The sequence below is a fragment of the Falco biarmicus genome, chromosome 11, assembly GCF_023638135.1.
Source record: "Falco biarmicus isolate bFalBia1 chromosome 11, bFalBia1.pri, whole genome shotgun sequence".
Taxonomy (NCBI): Eukaryota; Metazoa; Chordata; class Aves; order Falconiformes; family Falconidae; genus Falco; species Falco biarmicus.
Window position 1 is genome coordinate 18,945,573 of NC_079298.1, and position 27,470 is coordinate 18,973,042.

Genomic DNA, 27,470 nt, shown 5'->3' on the forward strand with positions numbered 1-27,470 from the left:
TTACACAAAATGTAACACCAGTCCTCCTGCCACCCCAAATAACCATCTTTCAACTGTTGCCGGCTCCAGAACCTGAGCTAAAGACCTCTTACATCAAAATACATTTTTACTGTTAAGAAAGTCCTGAACCTTGGGATGGGGAGGAAGGTGAAGGGGTTAAGATCTGGCAGCAGAAGTACCAGATGTGTCTCTGGCTTATCAGATTTATAGATTTATTCTGTAAAAAAACCCACTATCTACTTCTGTAGGGACAGCTCCCTCTATTTTTAGAACATGTCCAAATAGCGGCAGCTACATTTCTTGCCTGGCGCATTAACATGCACATACGTTACGCATTTGATAAAGACAAATGTAAAGATGTGAAGTTTCTGAGGATGTAGGTCCCCAGTGGCTTCAGCCAGCCCGAGGACATGCTGCCACCCCCTGCCCCACACCCCTCACCACCTCTTGCGTGCTCCTGTAATGAGCTGCTGTGGGAAGCTGAGAAAGGGGCAGAAGGGATTTGGTGTCAGCTGGGTCAGCCACACAGCACAAGCAGCATTTGGACAATCCCGTTCAAACAAACGGCAGTGGATTAATGCTCCATGAATGGGCCTGGTTCATTCCTGGACCCACCCCGGTTATCGTACCCTTAACACTTGGCAGCAGAGCAGCACAGGCCAAAAGATGCATTTCTGCTTTTCCCTGGGGAGTACAAACTACAATTCTTGGTTGCCACCCAGCCCAGCATGTGGCCATCACTGGCCCGGTACTTGGGTATAACACTGTATGCAATTTTGGTGCAAGTCTTGGAACTGTTTCTGCAAGAGCATCTGCATCCATTTCCTTTACCTCAGCAGCAGAGGTCACACCTGGAGGAAGTCCATACGCTCCAAGGACATCTGCTCTCTGAACTCAACTGCAGGCTCTGCCTCTGCTTTTAACCTCTTCCAGCAGGAGCTGCTCCTGCTGACAAACCGAGCTACACCAAGCTGGCAACAACAAAGGTTAGTACAGTAAGAGAAGCTCCTGGCTGTGCCCACGGGTTTCAACAGGAGCTCTGCCCTGCAAAACACACGCAGCCCAAGGCTGCTCCTTCGTATAAAGAAAAAAAATGTTCATTACTACTTTAGTAGAAGCAGGTTGTTATAATCTCCCAATTTCTAGATTAGGGCGATTCCCACAATAATCCTGTTCCTTGAGAGTCTGTAACAATCATGAGAAGGATGCATCTTGACTGGATCATATAAGTAATTTTACAAAATGTAATAGTATCTATAAGAATATATGTAAGGGACAACATATAACAAAAATACCACTTGGGAAACGTCTCCTTAGGAGAGGACTTCTAAAATACACAACATGTTCTACAAACAATACAAGTTGTTATAACTAGATTAACAGCAAATGTTTCATTTGAACAATACCAACACTTTAATTAACTAATTAGATTAACATTAATACAGTTTGTCAACTCATTAACTTCCCCTGTTGTAAGGTTAAAATACTGAAGCCGACAGAGCAGTGCACTGCTGTACTGAGTTACAGAACCCTCCTGTGGGAAAAGTTCACGCTTATTCTAACGATGCTCATTTACATCATCTAGATTACTATAGACAATTAAAACTTAACATACCATTCATCAAATAAGTATAAATGCAAACAACTTTTAACCAGTGCTAATACATCTACACACCCGGTGCAGAAGCCAGGCTATGTTCAAAAGCATCAGCATCCTGCAACAGAAGAAGAAATGCTGCCACAACACTGGTTTGACAATGTCCTTAGAATATTATTCCTTTTGAATTTAAATTAAGTAGTGGCCTGGTGTTCTTTTAAATTATGTAACGAAATGCTGGCTCAATCTAGAAATGACAACAGAACAAAGCATCTTCTGAGAAGCTCAATGTCTTTATGGAATTAATTCACATGATTAATTCACATGTGCAGCCTGTGCAGATGGATGGGACCAGCTCAGACAGGTTTAAATAAGCACTAACTAGGCTTAGGCAAATTTTGTTCTTAATTCAAATTTTATTTAGAATTTAACTTTATAGTTTAAAATGTATGCACATTCTGTAGGTATAAAAGTTTAAAAAAATACATCGATTTATTGATAAATGCTTCAGGTTAAATTTACATTTTCATACATTATCATTATATTGCAATAATTGTTTTGCATCTTTTAACACATAAAAAATAAATTAATGCGATTGAATAAACCATTTGAAACCATGCTAAAATAATTCCTTAGAAAAGAGGGGTGAAGTATGCCATAGCGATTCTTAATTCCTTACTACTGTAAATAAATAACTCTTCAATTAAGCAATATAAGGAAGTACAGGTTAGCAGAAAAGCACTTACCCACAGGGTGAACGGAAAGCCATGGCGGGATGCCAACATCGTACCAAAAAGATGAGGAGAATTAAGTTCTGCCCAGCCAGCTGAGAGCGACTGGGTGTTCGTCCTCTCAAAACACACCACCCTCTCCCCCCGCCGCCCCAGTGCCCCCTTCCTCACAGGGGTGACCCGTGAAGTACAAGGAATGGCTCTGTATTGCCTTTTGGTTAAAGGGACTATCGAAACATCCGTGTATGATTTGGTAACTATTTTTAATTAAACCAAGAATGTGTTTCCTTAACACGAAAAATTTAACTGCTCACCATAAAGGACTACAGATCCGAGATGGTGATAGCAGGATTTAGTAAGGTCACAGTGAACTGCAATCCCACCCAAACTCCCCAGGAGTAACATCACTCAACTCACCGAACCTCATGGAACAACTCAGGTTTCTATTTTTGGGAGATTTAAAAAAAAACAAACAAACAAACAAAAAACAACTCAAGAGAAAAAAAGTAACTGCCTTTGTAAAGAATTTGAATCCTGCATCTCCAGAGCCAAAGCCCTTCAGAGAGGGCTTGAACATCTAACTACCAGCAGCCAGACAATGGTACCTCAACAAAAATAACATAAAACTCTGAAGGGGAAAGAAAATAAGTATCGAATAATTTAATAGGTCACAAGGACAAACAAGAACCATTTATTTTTAGAAGTAAATACCTTCCAAACCTTCTTTATATTTAAGAAAAACCATGGAGGAAAAAAACCAACCAACAAACAAAAAAAACAGGAAAAAAAAAAGGGGGGGGAAAAAATGAGAAGGGGGGGGTGTCTGTGTGAGAGAGAGTTAATAGTCAACACCTGCAAACCAATGCCCCTGCAACACACAAGGTCATTTATATTAATCATTCACCCTGCTTTCTCTCTGGCTGTGTTTCTGTGCGTAAATCAAACACTCTGTTACCCAAGGGGTAACTTCATCCTGGCATCACTGAACACGTCTTCCTAGAAACAGGGACATTTCATAATTCTGAGAGACCTCCCCTGTCCAAAGGTGGCTACAAACAGACACATGCACATTTATACACAGATATATACAAACAAGGTTAGAAAAATATTTAATTTTTGCTTGTTTAAATTATTACTGAAAAGTGTTAATGCAGGAATACGTTAATATTTGTACAATTAAAACTTCATATATAAATATTTTATATATATATATATATATAAAGCATTTTTCATAGCAGCCATTGCATATACAGTAAAACAAGTCTATCTGAAGTCCATGCTGCAAAACTGAGGCCAAGCAGCGTTCATCCTCTGCCAAGAGGAACATCTGTACCGGAGCCAGGATTTCAGGAATGAGGAGTTCTGCTACCGCTGACAGCAGAGACATTGCTTCACCCTCCCCCAGGTGTTGCCCACACCACCTAAGTGCACCGTGTTTTCAGGGAGAGATGCCACTATGTGGAATTACCTCACAGTCGCTAAGCTTTGCCTCCAAACACCTGAATCAGGCCAACACCTTCTAACCAAGAGGCAGCAACGTAACGGAATGGCTTAAAATTTGTTAACGCAAGGTGGTCTTACAAGGTGTCCAGGGGCACCGTCACTCCTCGCACCGCTGTGGGAAGCCTGATGCGGGGCACAGAGGCGTGAGGAGGCAGCATCATGCAGGACAGGATCTAGTAACTCATATTTAGTTTGTTTTTGTTGAGTTCCCTTTCCAGGTTTCCTATCAGAGTATCAATACTTTCCTGCAGGTCTTTGAGGTTTGCTCTGTGATCCACGGCGGAGTCTATTGCTTGCATTGTCAAATAGCTCTGGAAGGCGTGCTCCCTGGGGACCGGTGGCACCTGTCCCACTGGGGCATCCAACTCCTCAGCTTTGCTGCTGTCATCCCCGCTCTCTGTATCTTCCGAAGGGACGTCGTCATAATCTGCTTCACTCAGGCAGTCTTTCGGGTTTAAGAAGTAGTTCTCCCCACAGCTACTCCAGTCTCCAGCATAGCGGTTGCTTGATGGGCTGTCCAGACCTGCTGGCCTTGGTCTGAGCACCCCAGACATCTCGGTACCGCTTAGATTCAGCATCTGAGGTCTCTGCCTCTTGGGTCTCAGGTAATTCTGGGAGGATGTGTGCTCGGGAAATGCATTCAGATGTGCTGGTTCTTTTGCAGGCCAGTGATGTACTAGAAGAGAGAAGTTAAACTAGTCAGGACTGAACCCGTGCCGCAACAAGAAAAGTCCATGACAGATGTCCACTGTCCTCCCTTGATGTCACACGGTAACAGCATGCATGAATACATGCAAGCTTACAGCCAATACATTCCACTGCTACGTTTTCTGCCACTGTTTGATATAAAATAATTAGAAAAACTACCATAAAAGCTCAGTTTTCAAGACTCATGCCAGATTCAAATTGCAACAGAGAAGCCTGTCCAAAAGTAGAAACTCCAAGAGCACCGATTAAATTCACTGCACAAGTTAATCACCATCCGGCTCTGGGTCAAAGAAAAGCAAACAGCTCAGCTCGCACGCTTTGTCCAGGCTAAAGGAGTAACAGAAAGCAGGCACAGCAAAAGAGGTTAAAACACAAAAATACCACTGCTGAGAAACACCTAGAGAAGCTGAAGACACACCAAGAGTTGAACTCTTGCACTTCTCTTTTGCCCTAACGTTCTGCGCTATTAGAGAAGCTCATTTGCATTAACTTTTCTAAGCAGCCACAACCCCGTGTCAGACATACACTCAAACAGGTTTGATGGCAGTGTTACCTGAGCTCACGATTAAACACTGTGAGTTACTAAGCCTCCTCCACTGTTACCGGCTTCCTATGGCAAACAGTACAAATATTTTTACCCACCTTGCTTATTAAGCATCTGAGCTGCAAAGCTTTTTTTGCTTTTATACAGACCATTACCTCTTCTAATTAGCAGCAGAGATTTTTCTATTCCCATTCACCGCTGAAAAAGCAGCGCACACAAACCCGTGCAGTTCAGTCTCTCCTTGCACACACGCACACACATACAAAGGCTCAGTCCTGAGACGTGCCCAATGCTTCTCTTTCTGGGTCTGCTTTACAGGTCTCTCCAGGGGATTTTAGTCTCACTTTACCTCTTGCAAGCAACATGCAATAACTACCACTGCTCTGCCCCCACTCCCCTTGCTGTAACAAAAGCTCTTCTGTTCAGACTATGCTCCATTAAGAAGGAGGGCCATGGGTTAACAATAACTTGCCAGTATTACATGGTCTAACCTAACAAGGACTATTTGTTTTCCATTGGAAAAATACGGAAATTGAAGTATTGCACAACGTGTTGATTATCAAGCTGTCTCAATCTACAGAAGATTAAACGTAAGGGACCTGACTGCAACCCTTCTGTTGGGTCCAACTGTTCTGTTTACACTGTATGGTGCTCACCTGCTTCACATCTCTGCATTCCTGTTTTACCTCCCTTTTAGCACAATGTCCTGCACAGTTCTCGCACACCAAGGGATAGTGTTTGGCTTGCTCTTCAAGGTGAAGGAAAACACTACTGGTAACCCTACTCCTGCCCCCTCTACCGTGGTGCGTGCTCCCTGTGGGCAGAGGTACACCTACCTGCTTTTGCTCCCTACAGCAGCCATGCCATAAACCATGCCCAGGGTTTCAGGATTAGCTCCTGTGCAGTTACTGCTGCCCAGACAGCTCTTGGTCTTCCCCTTCCTCCACCCGTGTTCCCCCTCTCTCCTGTGCGGGCTCACTGACCTGACTGAAAGCTGCTTTTCATTTTTGGTGGTCAGCAGCTTTGGGGCTGCCCAGCTGCAGCTGACTAGGGAGCACAAGTGTCCTCAATCGCCTCAAGCCCACCATGAAGCTGCACAGTATGTCAAACCAACTCTCCATCTTGCTCTTATTTTCAGGCAAAGGAGGTTTCTGTGAGGCTGCAGCAAGCAGAGCCAGCCGCCGGCAGCACCCCAGCAGCGCTGACCGTGAGCGTGGCCAGCGTGTATGTGCCACAGCTGCAGGGTCAGCTGTTACAGGAGGTGACTCCAGGGCACGGCCACCAGCAGGTCAGCAGAGTATGGAAAAAATGTTAAAAGTATTGCCATTTACATCGCCCACAAGCAGCTCTTCAAGCTGTCCTGCCGGTGACATCCTTCCAGCACCTGCGCCTGAGTGCTGGAAAGCAACTCGCCCGCTCAGCTGAACAAACACCAGGGCAGTGGCTGGCACTGCCTGATTTCCCATGCCTGTAAGCTGATTTATAATAGTTTGCTTGTAATTGGACAACACAACCGAGACTTGCGCTCCAGTACACTAGTTGTCTACACTGACTTTTTTCCCAAACTCACCTTTCCCACTGCTAAGCGACGGGGGCAGGCGCAGGGGCTCACCGACCCTTAACCAGCAGCACGCCCCGATTCACAGCAGCTCTCACCAGCGAGGTTTGTGGCAGTAGGAAGGAGCCTAGCGATACCCCCTGGGTGCAAACTGCTGTAAGAGGAATGACGTAGCAGCCCACGATGGCCGAAATACTGTCTTGCCCAGAATATTCTTTTAACTAATCGGTATCCGATAACCTGATATACCGCAAGAAATGTTCAAGCACCTGAAAGACCTCAGGGGGCTATTCACAAACCTGGCAGCTATGCTGGGCTGGTCAAGCGAGCTCACAGTCAACTCTTTGGTATTTACTTCACTTGTCCTGATACTTCATAGTTTTACCCAAGAAAGGATTAAACCTTCTGAAAAAAGTTTTCTCTCTCATAATGAAAATAAAAACCAAACCAAAAAGACCTCAAAAAAACCCACCTTACAAATATTTTAAAAACATCTCTAGATAAAAAACTAACAAATATTGCTGGCTAAGTAGAGCAGAGACTGTTAAGATGACCTGTGTAACAATACAGCGCAGATTCCTCTACTTTTTTTGTAATCACAAAACCCTGTTTAATTAACAGCAAGATCATGTATCTTGCATAGTTTGATTAGGAACTGGTAAGACAAAGACTACACATTCACATGACTATCCTGCACTTTGTCTGCTAGTGCACACTCATTTATACCTCGTGTCTAGGAATAGACAACAAATCCAGACAGGTGGTTGCTTGGTTTTTTTTAGTTATTGTATAGAATCTGCCAGATATAGGTCTTCGCCAATGCATGCTTACATGTCAGGAGCCCTTCCTGGGCCCTCCAGAATACAATGCTTCTAGAACCACCTAGCTAAGAATGGCAATTGCTCTTTATAATATTTGCAACAGAGGGGATGCTGGAGCGGGGAGCCTTTTCCCAAACACTGTTTAAATGCGTTGGGGAATATTTTGTGTCCTCAACAGCGAGCAGCAGAGCCCACCCAGCTGGCTCCAATGCAGTATTGCCAAGTCAGGCCCTTCACGACCCTCCATGTTTCCTGGGTGACCCCAGGTCTCCCACAAAAAGCAGACCTCTTCAAAGAAAAATAAAATAAATTTAAAATCAAACAAAATCATACGTATTGTTCACTTAGATTAACTGTAATTCCATTTCACACATCAGCTGGTGCAGAAATGCCACGGTTTCCCAGAAGCAATCATTGTGTTACAAAAGGGAACAACTGAGAAGCTGTTTAGATGAGCTGAATCTTCTCTTAGCCTCAAGAATTAAAGGGTTTACACTGCTCAGATTTGAGAAGTGGATATCAAGTTCTTCAAGTTACCAAACAGCTCAGTTCCCCACACCAGTTAGCCAGACCACTGTGAAAAAGGAAGAAGCCACAGCAGAGCACAGCAGACCCCTCTTCTGCATAGCCTTCCACTGCTTGGCCAAAGACTACCCGAAAACAAAACTAAACTCATTAGATCCAATATTAAGTCGTTTCACAGCACGACCCTCAAACTCCCCCCGTTAACTGAAGAGCTGCTACACGTTTGCCCGCTCCGACTTCAGGCCGCGCTTGTGCAAGAGAAGGCTGTGGTCCGGCAGCGACGCCGGGGAGTTCCCTGCAGGCTGAAACCCAGGGCTCCAGATGTCGTCCCGACTATTCCCACTTACGCCTCTCTGAATACCAGGGGAAACATGAATACTGGGCAATCATTTCCCATCTTAAATCTTAGCAGAAATAGTTACCTTCACTTCTACTTTGTTATTTTATTAGGAAGATTAGAATTTCACTTCCCTTGTTAGCGAGAACTGACCCCAAATTGTGCAAAAGCACATAACCTCTCAAGTTCGGAAGCGGGAGCTAAAAGGTACTTAAGAGTATTTTACTTTGGGTTTTGTGGTTTGTTTCATTTGGGTCTTCTGTTGCATTTTGTTTTAAAAACATTTTTCCTTATACAAAGCTCTGCAAAAACAACTAGAATTTGCACAGGTCTTACTGTAAGGATGTTCCCAGCTCTGCCAAATTACAAGGGCAGAAATAAAGTAACCCTTCAGGTATCTTAGGGACCAAACAACTAATGAGTTCCATACACAGATAAACCGGAATGGTCAAATCGGGGGCGCACAATGAAAAAAAAAAATCCATCCCCAAACCACTTAATTCAGATGCGGAAACCTTACTGTCACTAAGTTTGTTTTTTCCAGTGTCTTTACTCACATAAAATACTCATCACCATTTCTAACATACTCAAACTCTGCCATCTGGTAAGAAAGCAACTGAAACGACAAACTTCCCATTAAACAAAGTGACCAAATACAAAGAGTAGATTATAAAATTGTCATGATTTCTTTACATTAATAGGTGATGTCATAGTACCACATGTTTTAAGAACTCTGATGCTGCTCAGTCATCCTGTGAATTAACATAGACTGTCACACAGTAAAAGCAAGCAGTAGTGGTTTGACATTTTCCCTTGATCAGATTCATGAAAGCGTACCTGGCCACAGCTGGAGTAAATAGTGAAGAACCTCTATATGTTTTTTGAAGTCCAGGGCACTAGCAAGCTCTTCTGAGTCCGTGAAGACTCTGTTGTTATGGTTGGTGGTCTCCTGCCTCTGGCTCAGCAACACAGGCCCAAAGCACACAGCTAAATTCTGGCATGTCATCTTATTCACTTCGTGGTAAGAAGCCACCAGCTTCAGGTGATCCAACAGCATCTTCAGGGTAGCCTAAAAGAACAAAATACCACTCAGGAAACAAAACGCTAGACAAAGGGGGTGTTGACATCCTAATGTCACTGCTCTGGAGGGGCAAGATCAAGGCTGATCGCTACGTTTTTTCTACCAGCACCCATCAATGGAACATTTAAATGCTGAATTAGAAAAGCTGTACTAGACCATCCCAAAGCAGACTAATTAAGACAGCTTTTCTGGTAAAATTCAGCTTGTTTCTTGCCTGACCTCAGTTTTACATGGATGAGTTTTCTCACAGTGGAAAGGGGACATCAGGGAAGGGAGAGAAGCTGCAGCAGCTGTCCAGATGACCCAGGCACATCAGAAAATAAAGAAACCCTCAATATGACCTCAGCATCAGAACAAGCTTCCAGGTAATTTCCAGGTACTCGCGTTCTCTCACCCCAGAAACGGGCTGTGGTTTTGCACGGAGGTGAATCTGGCACGTAACAGCACAGCACTATTACACTGTATGGGAAGTGAAGGCTTTATTGCACATATTTAGGAAAGAGGAATGCATTTGTCCGTGTAATTACAGCATACATACATCGGAGACCTTCACAGAAACGGAGCAGGACAACACACAGGAATAATCTTCAATCGAGCAATGTAAAAGTAGCAATCGCAGCTTTTCATTCAGTTTTACAGGACAATATAAAATGCAATCTGGAGTAAACCCAGCGATGCAGACCTTCCAATTAATCACAGCATGGAAGTATTCTCAAAGACGTGGGGCATCAAAAAATCCAAGTGGACTGTTAAGTCACCAAATAGGTGTACACATTTTGACACATTCCATCTCCAGTGTGAAAATGTTCCTTTATTTTCTGAAGCATGCAATTTACTTGAACCCTCTAATACCGCTCACCTTCTCAACATCTGGCAGGCAATCCAGAAGGGCTGCTGTGTGCTCAGAGTCACTCGGGTCGTTCTCACAACCACTTGCTGTCATTTTCAAGGGATTTTTCACCATGGCATCCAACACCGCTTCGTAGAGCTGCTTGGTTATCAGGGGAGAGGGTAGCTCTCGCAGATAATCCTTGAGCACACCTTCACAAGAGACACAAGAACACCTGCCTTTAACAAGCTGCAGATTCCCTTTCAAATTATTTTTGGGAGCACTAAAGCACCACAGCCTCTCCCGTCCCATGAGAAAATCCTCTGTGTCAGCGACAAACCTTGCACTCGGGAGCGAGGCGGGGGGAGGACAGCAAAAGGGCACAGCGAGCAACAGGCACATGAGGGCTCCCCGGGGCCAGCCAAGAGGCAGGGGCTACCTGCAACGTCCCCCCCAGGCCGGGGCCACCAGCACCCCTTGTCCTGGCAGCTTCTCCAAGCCCACGCAAGGCAGCTCATCGCAAACGAAGGGGTAGGGAGGTGCGCTGCCACCGGAGGGGTGCGTGCAGGGGCTGCTGCCTGGGCAGGAGCAGGCACACCGGGCACAGGGCGAGCATCCCTCCAGGTCCCTCTCCCCAAGTGTCTCAACAGGACACTTCCTATCACAGGAAAGGAGCTCCTACAAACACCAAAGTCCTCAGCTTGGTGGCACCTCCTCCTTTAGACAACCAGCAGTTAATTTTTCTGTTCAGTTTGTTTTCAGCTGTAAAATCATGAGCAAACAGCCCAGTGCCAGTGGCATGTTTGGTGAAGCACACAGTTTTCCTGCCTCCCAAAGCACAAACCAAACAGATGTCCTCGAGAGGGAAACACCAACTCCCCCCTGCCTCTGGATGCTCTGTACCCCCAGCACACCACACGCTTCTGCTGTGACAAATGTAATTCACGTACACAGGAGACACTAGCTCACACACCACGCGCTGAGCCATCCCAGCTGCAGAGCCACACCACACCGTTCCAGGAGCTGGGGACATGCTGGAGGAGAGGCTGTTTCTGGGGGATGCAACCACCAGGCAAGCGCCTCTTTAACCCCCATTCCTTCTGCAGGTGCAAATCAACAAAAAGGAATAAGCATTTGCATTCTTGTAGGCTGGCTTTAGAGGGTGGCTGATATTCAGTTTGAGTGGGGTTTCAGTGATTGTAACAATAACCATTAAAAGACCCAAAACATTAAAACTTTTAACAGCAGCCCTCTAGAAAGGACACAGCAGGATGCTATCCAGGAGCAACAACACATCCAGTAGAACTGACAGAGAAAGCTTTGAAGGAAACAAGCCTGCCTTCCAGCAGCTTTTATTTTCCTAAAAAAAATGCATTCTGTGCCACAAATATCTACCCATTTTAGCTAGATCACAACTGAATTCCAATACTTCAAGAAGAAATGGTGGATTAAAAAATCCCAAAACTTTCTGAAAGCAGGTACTGTCATTATTAACAGCCTGTCCTCCAAAAAGGCGAAGTTTGAAAAGTAGAAGATTTTTCAGTACGCGCTCCTCATAGCCTTGTAAAATCCCAAACCACAGCAAATACCATCACACTGTGCCACTTCACAGCCCAACAGTTTTTGTAAACTCGGTCTTCATAACCCAGCAGTAAACTGAGCTGTGTAACAGCAGGCTTTGTCATGAGGTCATTTCTAAAAAAATACAGAGGATGAAAGTTAACATTTCCCCCTCCACAGCCATGTTCACATGCAGAATGCAAGTAAAAGTTAGCTCCTTCCCGTATAAATATTATTTTAAAAATAATGCCGCACTTAACAGTAACGCTGCTATTGAAGCCACATCGCACGAGCGGCGCTAACCCAAAAAGCAGCCAGAGCCAGAGCTCTGCAGCACAAGGCACAGGGCAGCCAGGAAAACCTCTCTGCAGACCAGCACCCAACAGCTCTATCCGTGCTTAAAATGGCAACATCCCATCAGGAATATAAAGCATGCGAACAACCATCAACATATTTTCCTAAAAACATATTCCCTCTGGTGGTTGGTGGGTTTTGTTTGTTTTAAAAAGAATATGTCGCTTTTGCTACTGCTCCACTTAAGTGGCTATCTTTTGCTTAATAACTCATACTCCTCCCTCCCCAACAAATTTTATTTCTTCCTCAAATTTTAGAGGCCCATGTTCCAGGCGTGGATTAGCTGGTTAAAATATTTGAGACTAACGTGGCTGAGGCTGGTGCCGTACAATGTAGTTTGGGGTGTTTTCCCTTTTCTGTAAGCAAAATGCTAGCAAGAAATGCTGACTTTTAGCAGGGTATTTGTTTCAGCTGTGCTTTTTTTGGAGGGGGAGGCTGAAATCAGAATCAGCTTACGGTAGGAAATGGTACATCGTAATCAAATCAGCTTATACTGTTGAAACACTCACAACTGTCTATTAATAATCATTTAGTAGGAATTCCTGTAATAGCATCCACAGTCATAGGACTACCACCTGCTAAAGGACTTTCTCCTGTTTAGCCCTGAATAACAGGATAGTTTGAGAGCCATGAATGCCCCTTGGCCTTTCTAAATCCTTTTGCTATTCACTCAGCTAAATTAGCCCTGTAAGAGGCTGCTGTTATTTTTCCATGAATCTATGCTTCCCACTGCTGCCAGCCCACTAGCACATTCCCCTTGACACAACCACATACAACAAATTTAGACAGCGAGCAGAAATTGCCATCCACTTCATTAATTCCTGATTTTTCTGACCCACTGAACTGTTAACAGTATTGCATACTTTATGCAGAGATATGAATTCACGTGGATGCGAGCAGACACGGTGCAACAACATGACTACTGGTCAGCTCTGAAAACGGGCTGCACGCTTCAGTTCGAGCCACGAGCACACTTAATTGTGCGTAAGTCTGTGCCAATCCCAAGAGCATTTCTCAGTCAAGATTTAATCATTAAATGTTCATTCTTCAGTCTTTGGAGAGCTGTCAAAAAAAAAACCAACCAAATCTTTTTAATCTTCTTGGAAAAGAGCGCTACTCAAATTTCAAAAAGGACACAAGGCGGCACTTCTCTTCAAATCAGCCAAGATTTATGCTGAGGATTCATATTTTATGGAACACATGTTTTGGCATACACAGCAGTACGAATCACGTGCATCAGCCTCGGCATTGCAAATACAGTAGTAAAACATCAGGGAAAAACCATTCCGCCCCAACCCACCTCTCGAAGGACACGCAAGAGAGCTCAGCAGGCTCTTTTATTCCTAGTGCTAAACACAATGAGTACCTCAGGTCTGTCAGCAAAAACCGCAGGTTCCCCTTTCAACCCAGACCACACTCTCTGCAGTAATTACAGCGGGCTGCATCTTGGTCAGCAGAAGTTATGGGCGCAAACACCCCTCCCCCGCAGCTCACGCAGGTCCCTGCGCTCAGTCCTCGCAACACAGCACTGACGCAGGCACTGCAGCCAACCGCACAGCACAGCTGCGGGGCTCCAGGGGAAAGAATTCAGGTTTTGGAAATGTAATTTCTTAAAACTATCTTCTCCTTGTAAGGAGCACGTAAGTAAACTCTTGCAGTATAACGTATACAATAGCATACCCAGTATTCTTTCTGTAAGACAGACACCAAGGCTGTAGTCTTTTCACTCTTACAACAGAAATTCTGGATGCAAAAAACTACCTTTCAGTAGTACAATCAAAAAAAAAAAAAGACCCAAGAGTCCAGCAGGACCTGCACGGACACAAAAATCCACCATCACCAACAACGCCTGCAGCAACATGTATTAAAAAACTGAAGTACACTTTTCTATTTAACTACTACATCATAAACTTGTGATGGAAAGATCAGTCGGGCTGCACCACTGCCCTTCCAGGGCTTTGCATCAGCACCGAGCTCTCCTGCAGTTCAGACTTCAGTTTCAGCCAGTTCTGGTTGGTTCCAAGCGTACAATGTACTCAGGAAAACCAAAGTGCTTATGAAATGTTACAGGCTGTTTTGTATATGGATGAGAATTAATTTCCCACACACCTTCCCATGACACTCCTGAACAGTTTCTGCGAATACTCTTCTACTGTAATGATTACTTGAAGCATGGGAGTGCAATGTCACTTTCATTATTCTAAGATTTTAAAATATTATGAAGTTTTCCATTATCCAAAAGTTTACATTAACCAAATAGCAGTTTGCCATTTGTTTGCCTACAAATCAGCATCAGACAGTTCCTAATGTTTTGCAGAAAGCAAGAGAGGTTTCACCCCTCTGCCCTTCAGAGCTGATTTACAAAAATCAGGAAGAAAACAGGACTTCAATAATTTCATGGAACAATCTGATCTTAGAAGTTATCACTGCTTTTTCTTCTTGAATTTGTTTGTAAAGAGAGAAAATTATCCAGTGTAAAAGGTTTTTATACTATTTACTTTCACTGTACACCTCCTGGTTATAAAGGGTGCATGCCATCAGGGTGAAACACAAACACAAGCTTCTGCTGCTGAGAACATCGCTGCTTGTGAGCAACACCGAACCCAACAGCGAAACCAGCCAAGGCAAGCAGGGCAAACTGACTAGCTGCACATTCGGAACCAAAAGCTCTACCTCAGTAATCGTCGCCGAGTAGTAACTTCTGATAACACTTTGCATAATTATAAAGTGTAATGAACAAAATTAATTCCCAATACACTGAAATGAAATAAATCACCAAACAGGGTAGGGACTGTCCTATACAGCCAGATGTCGAATGTTACAGAAAGGGCTTTGGCACAGAAAATGTATACCCCGACTACTGTTGCTGTATTTTCCGTCCCTGGATATGTAGGAAACAAATGCTTCCAGCTAATTTCCTGGAGTGATTGGTTTACTTGGTGATACCCGAAATTAAATCAACTTTGGCTTACATAACAAGTTATCAATAGTTACAAAACCGCTCCACTTTCAAGCAAACCAAACAAACCTCAACAACTTTGTTGTTGTGCGGTGCAACTCTAGTGAAGACACTCGTGTAAAGAGCTGGTGTGGATGCAGACAGGCTTCTTAAGAGTGCTCCTGTGTTCCCAGCGCTCCTCACCCTTGCCTGGTGTCAGCAAGTAAAGGGCCACTCTGGTGAGCAGGAGAAAGCTGCTATTTAATGATGTTTTAAAAGAAGCAATGATCAAATGAAGGCACTTCCCTGCAGCTCTAACTAGCCTGCACAAGACTATGGGAAATCTGTTTCCAAAAACCCTGCAATCTCCAACAGAAAAGGGAGGACAACGGGTCGATCCCAGACGGCCCTCGGATCACATGTTGTGGAGCATCCAGCGCAGGGGATGTGCTTGATCACAACCGAGTGTTTCAGGATGTGCTCCAATACAAACCAACAGCTGAGGGGATCTCTGCTCCTTCCAGACTTCCACGTCCCTCTGTAACTGGTAGAGCAGCTAGTGAAAGCGGCTCCTTCCATACCCTCCTCCCTCCAAACCACTGCTGCTTCGCAGCTGCACACCCCCAAGGCTACAGCACTCACCGTCACCTGGCTTTTAGCAACACGAAGCAGCAGTGAACAGCTTGTTCAATGACAACAGAAAACTAGTTCAGAGCACAATTTCACCTTTTAAAAGGTACGTTAGGAACACGGCACAATTCTACATTAAAAGAGAATCAGATAAGTGTATTACCTGTTATGACATTAATATCTGGGTACTGGCTTTCACAGAGAGTAACAGCCTTGCTATCCCTCTCAAATGCCTCTCGAAGCTCTTTCTTAACCGCTGCCGAGCCACACAACCGATACAGGCCTACCACCTAGAAGCAAAAACAACGGCCCCACATCAGTCATTTTCCTGCAGAGGGACTAATAATTGACATCATGCATTGTCTCACCTGGGAAGCACAGTAAAACAGCTGTTTGGAAACATACGTTAAGGAAACTCAAACATTGCAAACACCAAACGGTCACATACATACAGCATCAAACGTTTCACAAGAGACACAGTCAGGACTGTTGAGCAGTAAGTGAATAACACTGATGCTTTCTGTAACAGTGAACACACTGAGCAGTATTTTATCAACAGAACATGAGTTTTAAATTTGAATCATTTGCTGCTTTGCTTTTATGCAAACTCAGGAAACAAAGAAATATAGGTGAAACATCTGTTTTCTTCTTATCCTACTCAGTCAGATCACCATTATTTATCCTAGTATAACTGTTTAATAATACAAGATAGAACTGCAACTTCAGCAGAAAGAAATGAGAAGTGTTTTGAGCTTTATGTATACCAAATTACAGTATACCAAAATACATTTATTAATCATTAGCAAAAAAAAGTAGCCATCCAACTATCTACTAAAAATAAGAACATATTATCTAAACCAATTGGAAAAAAAACAAACAAAACAAGCAAAAACATTTTTCCTAGAAGATTAAGTTATATATTGAACAAAATATACTTTTTATTTTATTGCAGTAACCAGAGTTGCAAGAAAACTGTGAATACTGCATTATTACACTTATATTATGCTGTTTTAAAGATGACAAGATGCTGACTTCCACATGTTTCAAATTATATGAAAAGTTTCATGCAAAACAGGGGTTATTTAACATGAAACCCACAAGGCTCCTGGACTGAATTGCTAGTTAAATCGTGTGCTTTCATGCACTCAGATTTTGCATTTTATGATAATTTATTTTTCATTTTCCCCAACACCATTTACACAAAGCACTCGTGATCTGAAGGAACTAAATCTTAAACATAACTCATTTTATTTCCATGAGCTTTATAGGCAGTTGTACTGAGCAGTCAACGGTTAGTCCAAAACTACCATGGACTCAAAAGACAAAGAAAAAAACCCCAGCCAAACCAAAACCCCCTTAGATTATGTGCATCTAGGTTTGCAAACAACAGAATTTGTCTGGCCATATATTATTTCCTGTTTAAATAAATGGAAAGTTACCCAATGTAATTTGTACTCCCTCTTCCCCAAGTCTGAATATGATTCTAGTATTTGCCCAAGAAATTTTTTTTGAACTTTTAAAATTTTCTAATGCCACATCTGAAACTCAGGTGGAGATAATACATCTTGACAGTAGTCTGCAGTCTATAGGAAAGTCAAAACCATCTGACAAGTACATGGTTAAAAAGAGAAGTTAACAGTATATTTCGCATTTTTGGTTCTCCCTGTGCAAATACACAAATTAGATTTCATGCTCAAAAGCACCAGGTACATTCAGACAATTCAGATCCCAATCACTTCATTACCAATGTTGCCTTGATTACCCAATACCATCTGCATGACTAGGTGCTAATAAGCCCAAAATAAAAAGCTGAAACCATGGGACACATACATTGGAAAGAATAAAACTTCTCTTTTCCACTGATTTGCATTATGTTAGGGGAAGCATCCACAGTAAGAAACATACAGTTATCAGTAGTGACTTTCAGCAAAGTAATCACATAGAAGTACTGTTTCTCTTTATATTTTATGACCTAGGTTATAAATATCAGCTTTAATCTCATAACACCTGGGACTATATCCAACCTGTCAGCAATTTAAAATAGTAACAGTGGTAGGTGTGACTACTTCTCAATTTCACCTGAGCAAGAACAGGTGTAAAAGAAACTGCAGGCTCACACATGCTGTGGAACAGCATGCAAGAGTCCTCCCACCAGTCTCAAATTAATCGCCAAGGGGAACATCTGACCTCAGGACTGTGCATAATTCTTCCTAACAGACTTCTTGCCTAGCATCCATAACTGGCAATCTGTTTCCGTACCTCGTTTCTCACACGTATTTTTGTCCATTAGGTTGTATCAAGCAATAAACTGTATTAGGATGAAGGGAAGGCACTGGGCACTGCTGCTTTACAGCATTCACCTCCTGTCCTAATTTTGAAAACAACCTGAAGAAAGACAAGGAGCAGTGGCATGGGGAAACAACTATTTCAGCCCCTCAGAGTCTCCTCCTCAGCTTAATGCTGTGCACAAAGCAAGGGCAGAGATAAGTCTCTGGCATGTCGGCTTGAGACTGCACACATGTAAGTAAAGTTTTGTCAAAAGACCTGCCCTCATCGCTTTGTGTCGCAGCACACAATGCCTCGGTTTGGGGTAGGAGGCAGCATTACACTAATTTTTGCATTTAGACACATGTCCTTACAGAGTTACCCATGCCTCAGGAATCAAGCATTTCCAAGTTCTCATCTCAGCTCTGCTTTTTGAGGGTGACTCTGCACACTGGTGGCTGCAGGTTCATTTCACTACCCCTAGCCCTAAAGCACTACTGTGAGCATCTCCTGTGAGCAAGCGTACAGCTCCTCTACAAAGGCCAAGTTGGAAGCACTGATTTCACAGTCCTGTTATTCTTCCCACATTACAATGACTAGTGTTCACCAAACAGGAGCTGCAAAGCAAAAATGAAAAAAAAGGGGCACGTAGAAGTGTTTTTCATTTCCCCTTTCCCACTCACTGCTCACACATTCCAACAGCAGCTATCCTGACACAGAAATACTAACAAAACAGATGAAAATACGCACAGTACCTGACAGCCTCTCTTTTCAATCTCCAGAATGCATTTCTGCATCAGAAGCGGCACCATCAAGCCCGCATTTTCCTTCTCTACAACTTTCCGAGCATCTACCCCAAACATCACGGGCTCCCGATCTGCATCGAGGCCATCAAGAGAGTTCTCCCACTGCTCCATAAGCGACAGCTTGACGTAAATCAGCCCCCTCGGTTCCAGTTTGACAGCCAGCTGATGCGTCTTTGTCACTCGGAAGAGAGTGGGAAGAGCCACGGTTCCATGACAACAGACCCGGTTTTTCCGTGGGGTGGGCTCCCAGCTGAACACCACCAGCTTTAAGTGCTGAGCATTTTCAATTTCTATGTTGAACGTGTGGTCCATATCTAGAAACGTTGTCCTACATGTAAGCAGGGCTGTTCTCGCTTTGTTTACTGAGTCAACCTGTATTGCACAAAAGACATCTTTTGAGTCTATCCTTGGTGGTTTTAAGTCTTCAGCACCATAAAAGTGAATGCTCATGAGTCCAGAGATGTACTGAGAGCACTTGGGTTGATCAGAAAAGTTGTAGTGTCTGAAGGCGTCAATATCTATTTCTGGTTTACCGCTGTTACTTGGAAGGCTCTCCTTTCCTTTCCCACACTTGGTTTCATGCCCATGTTTACCTGATTTTGTTATAAGCTCAGGAGAGTCACCATCACTGAGGTAACCACCTTTGCTGAAGGATTTGGAGCTCCTGGAGCTTTTCTTTTTGTAGGTGTGTTGCGATGACACACTGCTGTCAAGGTGGTAACGACTTATCACATTCCTGCTGGCAGCTGTGGTTGAGTTTCCAGAAGATGGCAAAGACACCGTATGGCTTGTATCCTGGCAGCTACCCTTCAGCAGGGGGGGAGGATTACCTGAACTAGTATGGCTTGAAGCTCCCTTGACACTCCGCTTCCTGCTCAGCTCTGGCAGCTTTTTCATTTTCATGGAAAGCTTCCTCACAGTCCTGGGAGATTTAATTCTATCAGGGAAAGGCCAGTTGATTGATCCGCTTTTTTTCAGAGGACTGGGACTTGGAGGAGAAACCTCTGTTGAGGGTATGTCAGCCTTGTGCGCAAGTGCAACTCCAGACCCTTTAGAGGAAAAAAGAAGGAACAGTCATTTTCAAACGACTCGGTAACTGTAGTTCACAGCAATGAGAAAATAAATCTTGAACTAGGGGAAACATGTTGATTTGTCATACCTTGATAAAAGCAATTCAATCAGTCAACCATCGTTCAGTCAGTCAGTCAGATGTTCACGAGCATTCAGAAAACTGCGCTCTGCTGACTCGTTCAGCCAGATTTGGCAGTTCATCGTCAAAAGCCAGATTTGTTCTGCTTTACGGAGATGAAAGGGCCAGAAACTACATATAAACGAATGAGCTATCTCACCCGCTACATTCAGCTCGATCCGTTTGTGCTGTATCTCCCATACAAGCAGACATGGCTGCATTCCTGCGGCACAGGTGCAACAAAATCAGCCTTAACTGGGAAAACACTGGAATATGGCAAATGCAGCCTTGTTTACAAAGCAGTTAGCTACATAGCCAGCCCATCAGCACTGCCCACTCCTCTTAGGTCCAGAAGACAGACACTCATCTCTAGTAAAGAATATGGCTACTCTTGTGCATGTCAGTCTATTATCCCAAAGAGCCCTAAATCCCTCCTGTGTAGGTGCAGGCAGTGCCTCACACCTCTTCCATTTCTCACAGCACCTCCTTTCTGCCACAGGGTGGAGGAGGCGGCACAACACGAGGATTTATTCCTTCCAAAAGCTGCACCCTGCACTGCCTTATTCCTGCCAGCAAGTTTCCATCTTTCCTGGCACAACCATCCTACGGCAGAGCTTAGAAGTACATGGTTCCCAAGTGACGATCTCATGTGAAATCACCCACCTTTCAAGATAAAAAAAAAAACAAACAACAGTAGGCACTGATCCTAAAGAGCAAAAAAGATTCTCTCAATTTAGCAGTAAAAGACAACTATTTAAGGAACACAACCAGACGTAAGCCAGCACTGCACATAGTCCAGGAACCTGCTGTTCACCTCGTGCTCCAACAGTCGAGGAAATCCAGAGACCAAGTTACAGCTTAAGCTTTTCTCACCGTCACCAGCATGAGGCAGTAATGACCGTAGGAAAGGCAATGAATTTACACCAGTTAATGAAGCATGCAAGAGGGGAACTGAGGTTAGAATGATAGATATTAATAAAATTATATGAGCACTTCCACTTAGAGTCACTTTTCTATCCCTTGAGAAACCAGCAGTGGTTCTTGCTAGCAATAACCACCCCATGTACTCAGCACTTTGCAATAGTTAGCAGCTCCCAACAGGACCCGCGTAGCCTCCCCTGTGCAGGTGATGGTGCTGTGGAGACCCCAAGCACACCAACCCTGCCTGGTGGACTTAGCCCCAGCAGCACACCGAGACTCCAGCGTCCCTATCTGCCTGGCAACCCCCCGCTTCCTAGACAGGGAAAGGGAGAGTCAATTTACAGCATATAAACAGAAAAAAGTGTTGGTTTCATGAGATACCCAGCAAAACATACTTCACAGAGATTTCTCTTACAGATTTCTCAAAGGCTTACTGCTTTGCATTCTAAACTTCAAGTCCAAATCACCATACATCTAGTGATTTTTACAAGTCCCTTGTTCATCCAAATTAATTTTCACCATTTAGCTGTAACTTACTTTTTATACTTCACTTATACAGCCAAATCAGGCGATCTGGTCTTTGACCAAAGTGATTTGTTGTGGGTTTGGTCTGACCCCATCCCTGTCCTGTCCCCCTGCAAAAAACCCAACAACCCTATGAAGACTAGTTCTGGTCCCAGCAGAAGTTTGCCTTCAGTAACCATTGCAGATAGTTGCTTGGAAGAGTATCTTTATAAGGGAAAGTTTCAGTTACGGAGAACAGTACATAGAATCTTTTCCAGAGTGACAGAAGAAAACGAATTTAGTCCTGCATCTCACGGAAGTAGTTCCCTCGCAGAGAAAGGGCTATTTCTAGCACGCCTGCTGTGCTTTTCTGGCAAGCAGCTAGTTAGAAATGTGGCGTTTGATAAAAGCGGACAAAGCCTTCCCTTGTACTGCAAATCACGGCACGGTCCCACGGGTGGGCTGGCCTGGAGTGCTCTGTAGCCATCCGTGCCACACTGCAGCCCGCTAACATTCATCTTCCCTCTCTGTCAAAAGTCTCTGGCACAGGCTTGGAAAAGCAAGCCAGCAAATTAAACTTGCCCTCCAGCTCATTAAAACTGAAGAGTCAATCTAACATTCTGACTTTTATGTGTCCGACTTCTGCTGTGTTCAGCACCAACCAGTTAAAATGAAATATGTGGCTGGGAGAAACTTAACAGTCGAGTATTATGCAGGATGGTATTCCCACCAGCGTTCAGCCACATGCTGTTCCACTAAAGCCAGCAATGCGCTGAGGTATGCATGCAATTTTAAAGAGTGTACATGACTACTCTGAATAAGCTGCAAAAGGAGCTGTAGCACAGTCTGGGAACACGTCGCTTCCCAGCCTACCCATCCGACGTCGCTTTCCCACACGGGTGCCGGACGAACTGAGCTGTGCCTTGTTCCTTGAACAAGCTGCAAGGCTGTGCTGCAAACAGGCTCCTCGCTGTCCCTGTCCCCACTCGCTCTGACACCACACACCCCATCTCAGCAGTTAAACTTCAAAAATATCCTTACAGCAGGATGGTAGAAAGAGGTGAAACGTAAGAGGCACCTGTTGTGTAAGTGACTACCAGACCAGCAAGGGGATGGTCAGTTTTATGTACGCAGCTGACTATATGTGTGTGTGTGTGTGTGTATATATATAAATTTATTTTTTACAATGATAACACTCAATCACTAGAACAGCCTCTCCAGAGGCATAGTAGAGTCCCCATCACTACAGGTTTTCAAGATGGAACTGGACAGTGTGTTAGGTAATCTCATCTAGGCTCCCTTTCCCACCAAAGGGTGGACCAGATTATCTTCCCAGGTCCTGTCCAGCCTGAGCTGTTCCATGATATACCATCTTTACTACATTTACCTTATGCTTTCCAGAAACTTTACCAGCATGAGTAATACAGCAAAAAAATTGCAATCCAAGTCAAATGGACTCAACATCATAAGTGACTGCTTCCATCAGCTATTTGTGCAGCTTGACTAGCAAAGCCACTTCTTATTTTGTTCAGCGATACGGCTGCGTGAAAGGATAAAGCCTTCTCATGATCAAAGAAACAGAGCTGGAGAGACACAAACAGCCCACAGTGCCTCACAAACCCAGACCCCCTCTCCCACCCCACCCGGCCAGGGGTCTGCTCTGCAGGGCAATTGCTGCGGCCCCCTTGGTCGAGCAGGCTGGCGCTGACGGACCGGACCGTAGCCCAACACAACGCTGCCCTAAGGGAAGAGAGGACTCAAACTGTCTGAGTACATACGACACAGTGCCTGCCAGACAGATGTAGTGATCTAGCACAGCAAAAAAGCTCGTCTGACCCTGCTTAACATTATTTACATGTGCTTGGGCACATATATCACAGTCATACCCACTGCCAGCAACACATCCTATTCTACAGACACATTTGATTACCCTGTTATACGTGTTACATTCCTCATCGCTTAAGGTAGGGTTTCTGAGTCATTTTAAAGTTCCTCAGAAAAGCTGTAAAGTCCCAATTGGCCACTCTCATAGCTAATGGAAATGCTGAGTTCCACCAAACTAAACCTGATAGGCAATTTAATTTCCCGACCATTCTCCAGACCACTTCAGAGTTAGGGAATGGAGAAATTATTAAAAAGGTTAAAAAAAAAATAAACAAACACAAAAAAACCACCACACACAAAAATTACCTCCAAGAGCTCTGTAAAGGTAGTTTGCTTTCTTCAAATGCTATGCACACTGACATTAATTAAGTCATGATAAACCCATCAACCCAGGGATCACTTTTACAGAAGCAAAAGATATAAAATAAATTGCTTTAAATAGCCTATTGATTGAAACAGGAGGTGATTAGAGCATAACCTCTGGAGACTCATGCCTGCTGCGAGGTGACAGGGCTGACCACTGCCTGCTCTTCATCACAGTGGCAATCCTCAGAGCATCCTCGACAGCAGCATCTCATCAGAGAGAAGAACAAGCACATGTAACAGTACTTTAGATGTCTGACCGGACTTGAAGAGCTCGGTATCTACAAACAAGCATGAGTTTGTTGCAGATATTTTAAACACTAATGATTCTGCAATGCACGTAAACCAGTCAGCTCTATTCAGACACTGGCATCCCACCAAGACACAAGCGGCAGCTGTGTGGCTGCTGCCAAGCACTGTCCAGTTGGGCTGCTCCCACCAAGATTTCCTCCCCTCGCTGTGTCTTCTGTGGCATGAAAAGGAGTTTTGCCCCCATTTCCCTAGTCAGAAGATATAAACAGTTACTCGACACAAATCAGAAACTGAAAAAGGCAGTAGCTATTTTAAATTTACTGCTTCCACTTCACAAAAGCTACACCCTTTTGCTTTTCACCAGCAGGTCGTTATGGCACTGGCACTCCATGGATCAAAGACACATGCATGGATAAGCCCTTGACGTTCAAAAGGTACACAAACTCCCCAAAAGCCCATCGACAAACTGGCTTCAGGTCTGCAGGGGAAAGAGGGAGCAGAGGGACCTTTCTGCCACACACCAAACCATTTTGGCATCTCAAATATAACACAAATATTTCGCATGAATGCTTTTCCACATCATTAAACCAAAGCTCCTTGCACGTGGAAAAGAGTTATATCACAAAGCATCTTCCATCTGGAAAAAAGTAATTAAGCAAATAGTATTTGCAACGTGTGGAAGGAAATTGGTAGATAGGATTTGCTGCCCAGTATACGTATATTGCTGGGAGCTTATTTGCAACATTTAAGCATGCAAAATATTTGCCTGCATTGGCCCCAACAGATGTATTTGGAAACCAGGATGGTGGTCACAGTCTCAGTGGAGAAGAGCAATGTAGTTTTAGTGTGATTTAAACCAAGCTCCAGCTGGCATGTAATGGGGTTAAGCAGGAATATGCCATCAATCTTTACTTCCTACAACACTGGGAAAAAATTACCTGTTTATGGTGATTCCTACCAGGATTTTCCATCCAGATAGCTAAGACATGTACATTTTCAGTAGCAAAAGCACAGTGCAGAGCCTGGCAACCTACAGTGTGTAAGTCCTACCAGGATGTCTTCAAGGTACAGACACATGACATGATTCCACTGACTAGGTGGACACTAATCCCAACAGTAATCCTCACCAAAAGCAAAAATATTACAAATTCTTCAGAAGGCACTATTCCGAGCTCCACAACGTAAATCTGTCACAGGGGCCAACATTATAAAGGGCTGGTTTTCTTCAACATTTTGCAGGTGATACATCTACAAAAACATACAGTTAGAGCTCAACCCTGAAAAGCTGTAAAGAGAATTTACTTTAACATTTTACATATGCAAAAAACTATATTTCTAATTTTTCATGCTGTATTTATTTAAAAAAAAATATCCTATTTTCTAATCATAACCATTTGCCTGTGCAAGGAGACCCAGGGTCCTTTTCCACTTAAACTCCTCCCAGACCTGAGAGCAAGAGCTGGCACTATGTTTCTACATTACTAACTCGGAACCAAGTTACCTTCTTATTCTTACCTCTGATATCCTTGCTACAAACAAAATACATGAATTATTTCCCCTAGCTCTGCTATAGGGGCGCCTTATTTTTAATCAGTTTCTTTTTAAAAGCCATCATGTCTAGAATTATTCATTAAGGAATTACCTGACAAATCCTATTAACACAAACGGCATTTACTGTAGAAAGTAACCAGATCAACACCAGGAACTAATGGTGTAAATTAAAGACTATGGAGCAAATTAGCACCTCTACAATGATGATCCATCTTATTGATAACATTTATAGAAATATCTACTCGCTGCTGTAGATTCCCCCAATAACTGAATTCTATCATTCATTTTTTTTTTAATCTTCTGTCTAATAATGAGACTCTAAAAATAAAAAATCCACGACCATTTTCCCTCTACTAAGTGGGAAATCCAAATAAGGCAGCAATGTGTAATGTTTGGAAGGTAAAATTGATTCCCTTATCCAAAGAAGGAAACAGCAAATGACAAAACGAACAACTAAGATATTTTGCTGGCTTTTATATTCCCCACATTTTCTGTCTACCCTTCCCAAGATCTAATACTTTAGACTCTAATGTTAACCAATATTGACATACATAATTTCCTATCAATAAGGAAGGTAAGCAGACTTTCCCCCAAAGCAGTAATTGCTTATTTGTCAGGAGTTATTGCTGCTTATTTGTCAGGAGTTACTGCTTACCATACCCAGCTCTCTGCAGACAGCTATTTCATAGCGGTTGTATAATCAGACAAGCTCCTAACACAAAGTTAAATTGGCCATGTTGCCCTTCATGCAGCGATTTTGTATGGATGAGCTGTCATTTTAAATTTGACTGAAAATAACTGTAGATACCTTAACTGGATTAAAAAGAAGAACTAAGCCACTTCTCCGTAATAAAGCCAATTACTGAGCAGCAGGGGTCCACTTCATCATCAATTAATCTATTCAATGTGATCACTATTCAATACATGCAAAAGGAAAGCTGCTTTTAAAGTACCTTAATTAACTCACTGCATAACAAACCTATCGAGTGAAATATATAACACTCCTCCTGGCTTCACGAGACAGTTTAAATGGGCAATTTTGCTTTGAGAAATAAACGTTTCTTCAGTATGAAAACAATTTTGACCTTTTTCTTCTTACATAAAGAGATTGATTTTTTTTAAAAAAGTCACCTATATACTGAGAGATTAACCACCTAAACGGGGGTTCAAACAGCTTGCAGGATACACATATACAGCTTTCTTAAATAACCATGCTTATTGACGTCTCCAAAGCACCTAGAGATCCAAAGATGACAAAAAAATCTACCTAATGACATGGTATTCCATCCCTCTTGCAAGCAAATACAACTGGTCTAAGTATTTAATGCAGCAATAAAGTGAGCTATTTCTAAATAAACACCCAACAACTTTAACACACTTTGCAACTAAAAATACACTTGTATCTGCAGCACTTCCACAAAAAGAACAAAATGTGAGCTCCCAGAAGAGAAGACCAAGTGTTTTTTTGTTCCGCTGTTTACAGCGGTTGCTCTGGTGCCTTTAAAAACAAGCCCCATTCCCAGAAGCAATCTCCGCACTGGGAATCCAGGCACAGCGGCTGCCGGCCGGCAGGGATGCGGGGCCAGGGCCTTGCTGGGATGGCGAGACCAACCCCAGCCGTGGGCTCCGGGCTCCAAAGCCAGCGTTTCAGGTCCTCGCTCCTGAGCCACACAGAAATACAGGCTCTTAAATGGCAGTGCAAAGAAAAGGTGAACTTTCTCCAAACCGGGGAACATGGAATTCCCTGTGTCTTGAAGTTTACACTGTTTCTAACTCTCAACAGGATACTAGAGTTAAGGTCAAGATAATGTAAGACACATCACTAATTAAAAATAATACCTCTCTGGAAAGGGTTGGGGGTTTTACGCTTACTTTTGTTCGGTGTGGCTTTATTTTTGTTTGTTTTTTTTTAATAGACTGGGAAAAATCTTTAATAAAATGTTGAACTCACACGCTAATGGAATTATGGAAATGAGACTACCAAACACTCAGCCAAAGATAACAAGAAACAAAGAGGCT

At 43.4% G+C, this 27,470-nt stretch overlaps 1 protein-coding gene across 2 annotated transcripts in view; it reads right to left on the reverse strand.

Annotated features, from left to right (window-relative positions):
* Positions 1-1,993: 1,993 nt before the first annotated feature.
* SYDE2 (synapse defective Rho GTPase homolog 2) overlaps positions 1,994-27,470 on the reverse strand; it is a 30,536-nt gene continuing 5,059 nt past the window's right edge. For both annotated transcript variants that reach the window (XM_056356544.1, XM_056356545.1), the window contains exons 3-7: positions 18,737-19,836; positions 15,880-16,006; positions 10,265-10,446; positions 9,162-9,393; positions 1,994-4,507 (exon numbers count right to left, since the gene is read on the reverse strand). In XM_056356544.1, the coding sequence (XP_056212519.1) occupies positions 4,005-4,507; positions 9,162-9,393; positions 10,265-10,446; positions 15,880-16,006; positions 18,737-19,836 (2,144 nt within the window). In that variant the 3' untranslated portion in view covers positions 1,994-4,004. The remainder of the gene's footprint in view (positions 4,508-9,161; positions 9,394-10,264; positions 10,447-15,879; positions 16,007-18,736; positions 19,837-27,470) is intronic.